At 34.1% G+C, this 3,916-nt stretch overlaps 1 protein-coding gene across 1 annotated transcript; it reads right to left on the reverse strand.

Moving 5' to 3' along the window:
* Positions 1-864: 864 nt before the first annotated feature.
* DPPA3 (developmental pluripotency associated 3) lies at positions 865-3,069 on the reverse strand. The gene is given in 3 exon segments (XM_036218928.1): positions 865-1,015; positions 1,017-1,386; positions 3,003-3,069. Coding segments are annotated over 3 exon segments (588 nt in total).
* Between the last annotated feature and the right edge of the window lie 847 nt (positions 3,070-3,916).

Consider the following 3,916-nt stretch of genomic DNA (forward strand, 5'->3'; position numbering starts at 1 on the left):
TGCTACTGCCATGAAGGTTATTTTCTAAGACTATAGTGATATCCAATCAAACCACTAGGTTAACAAACCGTTTTCTGAATTCTATAGCACAAAACTTTTAATAGTCATAGTCATAAAAGACTATTCAATTCCCTTTGAAACAGACAATTTTTAGTCACATTTTTATAATGTGTACTCCTTTGACTCTTACAAGGTAGTGTCCATCTTTATCTGTTATTATCTGTGAATTGCTCTTTTTATTCTAATTGCTCTTTCCTAATATCAGTATCTTCCTGTCTTCCAAATGTGATTTGTCTCCCTTAAAATTAAAAAGAAATATGACTTCCTTTCTCAGTTAACAAAGAAATCTTTTTTCAAATATGCTTCAAGTTTTAATAGGATTTCCTATACACACATTTATTTGCTACTAAAAATTGAAATAGCACATTAAAAATTTGTTAGAATTCAAGTTTTTGAAAACCAGAGAATCTAGTTAAAGCACCCTGGCCTTAATTACGCTCTCACCAAACCACTAATTTTTTTTTTTTTTTTTTAACATTCCTTCCACAAAAGTTACTTACTGATTTCAGGCTTCTAAAACACACTGACAATACCTATTAGTGCTTTCTTGAGTTAAATTAAAAAATGGAACTGAAGTATATTGAAGTCATTCAAATGCAAACTGCATAGATTCCTTATAAGTTAGTTACTGGTATCAAGGTAGACAAGAGATGCAAGAAAAAAAGACGGTGCAGAATTTATAGGTCATCAAAATATTGGTATATAATCTATCGTAGTATAGAGTAGCTTTCCTAAGTTGCTGCATAATGATCCTAAAACTACTAGTAAAGAAAAAACAAAAACAAAACAGAATAAGGTTTATGGCTAAATCGACTCCATGTCATAATTATTCTCTATGCTAATGTTATCAGAAAGATCTCCATGATATAGGCAATAATGACAGCTACATCTACATCTTCCGAATCTTGTTTCAATGTCAGTTTTCTTCCCCTGTAGGTCTTTTTGAAGCAGAAAAGGTGCGGTATTTAATACCTTCTACTAACATCCTTTGCATCCTTTCTTTTGGAGCAGCTGCTAATATTCTCCTTACTCCATGTCTCATCCTATAGGGTATGCCTTGACTCAGTCCTAGTCTCAGCCCCTGTAAGCTCTTTTCTATGTCCTGCTGTTGGGGTGAACATTCTGGTAAAAGGGGAGGGAATTTGGTACTAAGGCTCAGGAGAGTCAAGTTACTAAGGTTCTTTGCTAGTACTTCTGAGATAGCTTGAGAGACAGCTGGATCTTTTTCACTGAGCATCTGAGAAGACCCTGGGGTCCAGGCTGGATTAAACCTCTTTGATGAATCCCCTGGAAGTTTAGTCACAGCTTGAAGATTCTCCAAAGATTCTCCAAAATGTTATAATGGAAAGTGATGCCTAAAACTCTAAATTTGCTGCAAAGTAGCCTGGAAAGAACTGTATAGCCCAGAAATAGTGAGAAAAACACCAATTTCAACAAAGTGTGGTGAAAAAAAGAGCTAATCCTAGCAAGAAAATCCTTTTGTCAGCTTTTCTCTTGAATTTAAAGAAACCTCTAAGTATGAAGTATACCACATTAATTCTTTCTCCCAAGTAGGAAAATATCCTTACTGTTCATAACATGTCTGAGCCATGACACTATATCTTTTTTAGCAACATATTAATATTTGTAAGAAATAAGAATAATCATTGAGGATATTAATCAGATTTTTAAAGACACTACACAATTTTTTAATCTCATATTTTGAAGCCAAAAACTCTCTAAAATGTTTTGCTTTTTAAAGAATTCTTAACATTTCAAATATAATACCAGTTTGCCCTCATAGTCTATTTAAATTGTATACAAATATTTAAATGTAAGAGTGCTATGTTCTTTCTAAACTCGTGAAATTTTGTGAAGTTTTGAAAAATTTATTTAAAGAAACATCATGAAATTCCTTTTTAAAATTTTTATCTTGAGATAAATTATTTATTCTGCAAATGATGATTGGTGTAAAAATAGACTTGAGGATTCCATTATGTAATTTGAGTCTCTCCTTACTCCCATCTCCGAGCATTTATCTTCCACTGGCTGGGAATTTCTAAATTAGAGCAATTAAATCTTAGAGATAGACCCAAAATGAACGAGTTTTCTTTCCCTGAATGCAGATATGAGCTCAAAGACAGAGAAACTACTGCAGCTGGAGGGAAATGCAAAGGGTCAGGGGAGTGGAGGGTCAGTGATTTAATTCTAGACCATAGAGATGCTTTTGGTGTATCTCAAAGTTTTACACTGCAAACATCTGAAGCATTTTGTTAGAAGGCTTCTTTGCTACCCTTCCCTATTCCTGTTGAACACTGAACTGTCCAATTTTTAAATATTCTAAAGAGGTGATGGTGAGGCTTTCTCAACAGGTTTTTGTTGTTGTAGCTGTTATTATTTAACTTTCTTCATTTAGTTTCAACCTATTTTCTTTTAAAGTTATTATTCTCAGTTCTTATAAATATTCTCTTTACTTTGGGCTATATTTCTATAATTTACCAAGTTCCCCCAAAGAGTTTTGCTAAATCAAATGGTCATTACTCTCCTTGACTAAAACTCTGAGGTATTAAGTTTATCATTGATTCACACGTCGTTACAAATGCCTATTTCCCGTCATCACGAATTCCAGCCTTCCATGGCTTTAGCGTACTGTTCCCAGTTTCTCTGGTGGTGGAACCCACACTCGAAGGTAATTATAGCAAATAAGGAAAATAAACGTAAAGAGAATAAATAGTAAAAAGAGACTAGCACATAGTAGATAATTTTTCAAAAATTAAGTGACTCTCTCCTTTGGTGGTACATAGAAAGGTGTGCATTTACACACTGTATTTTACCATACCTGGGCCCTGTCCCTGCTTTGCCTCTGATTATGCAAAATGATTATAGAGAACAGCATCTTCATGGAAGCCACGCTTTCAGACATGAATGCAAGCTACTTTTCATTCATGCTCTTGCTTGGCCACTGTTTGGAGCTCCCTGACGAAGAGAACTTGAAAACGGTAAGTGATTTTCCTTTGGGGTTCCCGCCATCTCTTCGAATTGTATTGTGAAAAGTTAATGTAATTAATATTATAAATATTTCTGAAAGTAACTACTACTCATAAAGCTTAAACCTTGTCTAGATATATGAGATAGAAATATTTAAATGGGCTCACATAAGTCTTGATAAGAACTTAATTGAGTTTCATTTTTTTTTTTCTGTTGTGGGATAGCTAGAAAGCATGTGAGACTAAAAATATGTTTTCTAAAATAACACAGATTAGCAAAAAAGTGTTTTCTTGGCTGAATGTTCAACCCTGTAAGATTTTCACATTTATATAAGTTTTTGCACGGCCCTCAGTTTTGATAACTGTTCTTTATGTGCAGAAAGAAAACCATTTTTCCTGGTATTGGATCCTAAGTGCTTATATTATTTATTTTTTTCTTTTTCTTTTTTTTTTTTTTCTGACAAAATGTACGTGTCAAGATCAAACACGTTCTCTAATAGTGGATATTGAGGGGAAATTATAAGTCAATGATCAATGGTAGAACAAATAAGAGACTCGCTTCTTTTATTCCTTTTCCTCTGTTGACTCCAAACATCACACCATTTGCCACCTGTTCTTATCACCGTCACGTGTCTCATTCCTGCCTCCTCCCTCTTTCTTCTTTTGTTTGAATGGAGAGTCAAAGTTTTCAGATAATCACATAGGGCTTAATTTTAAACATGAATCTGCCCCGAGAGGCCTTTTAAATAGTTACCCTTTTTAGTGTTCAGAGATGTAGTGCACATCACCAAGGTTGTAACTCTCCAGATTCTTTGCTTCCTGCCACTGATCTAGTTTATCCTAGTCTTTCAAGGCTTCATTTCCAACTGCTGATGAGAATATTGACAGAA

This window comes from Rousettus aegyptiacus, unplaced genomic scaffold, assembly GCF_014176215.1.
Source record: "Rousettus aegyptiacus isolate mRouAeg1 unplaced genomic scaffold, mRouAeg1.p scaffold_m13_p_4, whole genome shotgun sequence".
NCBI lineage: Eukaryota > Metazoa > Chordata > Mammalia > Chiroptera > Pteropodidae > Rousettus > Rousettus aegyptiacus.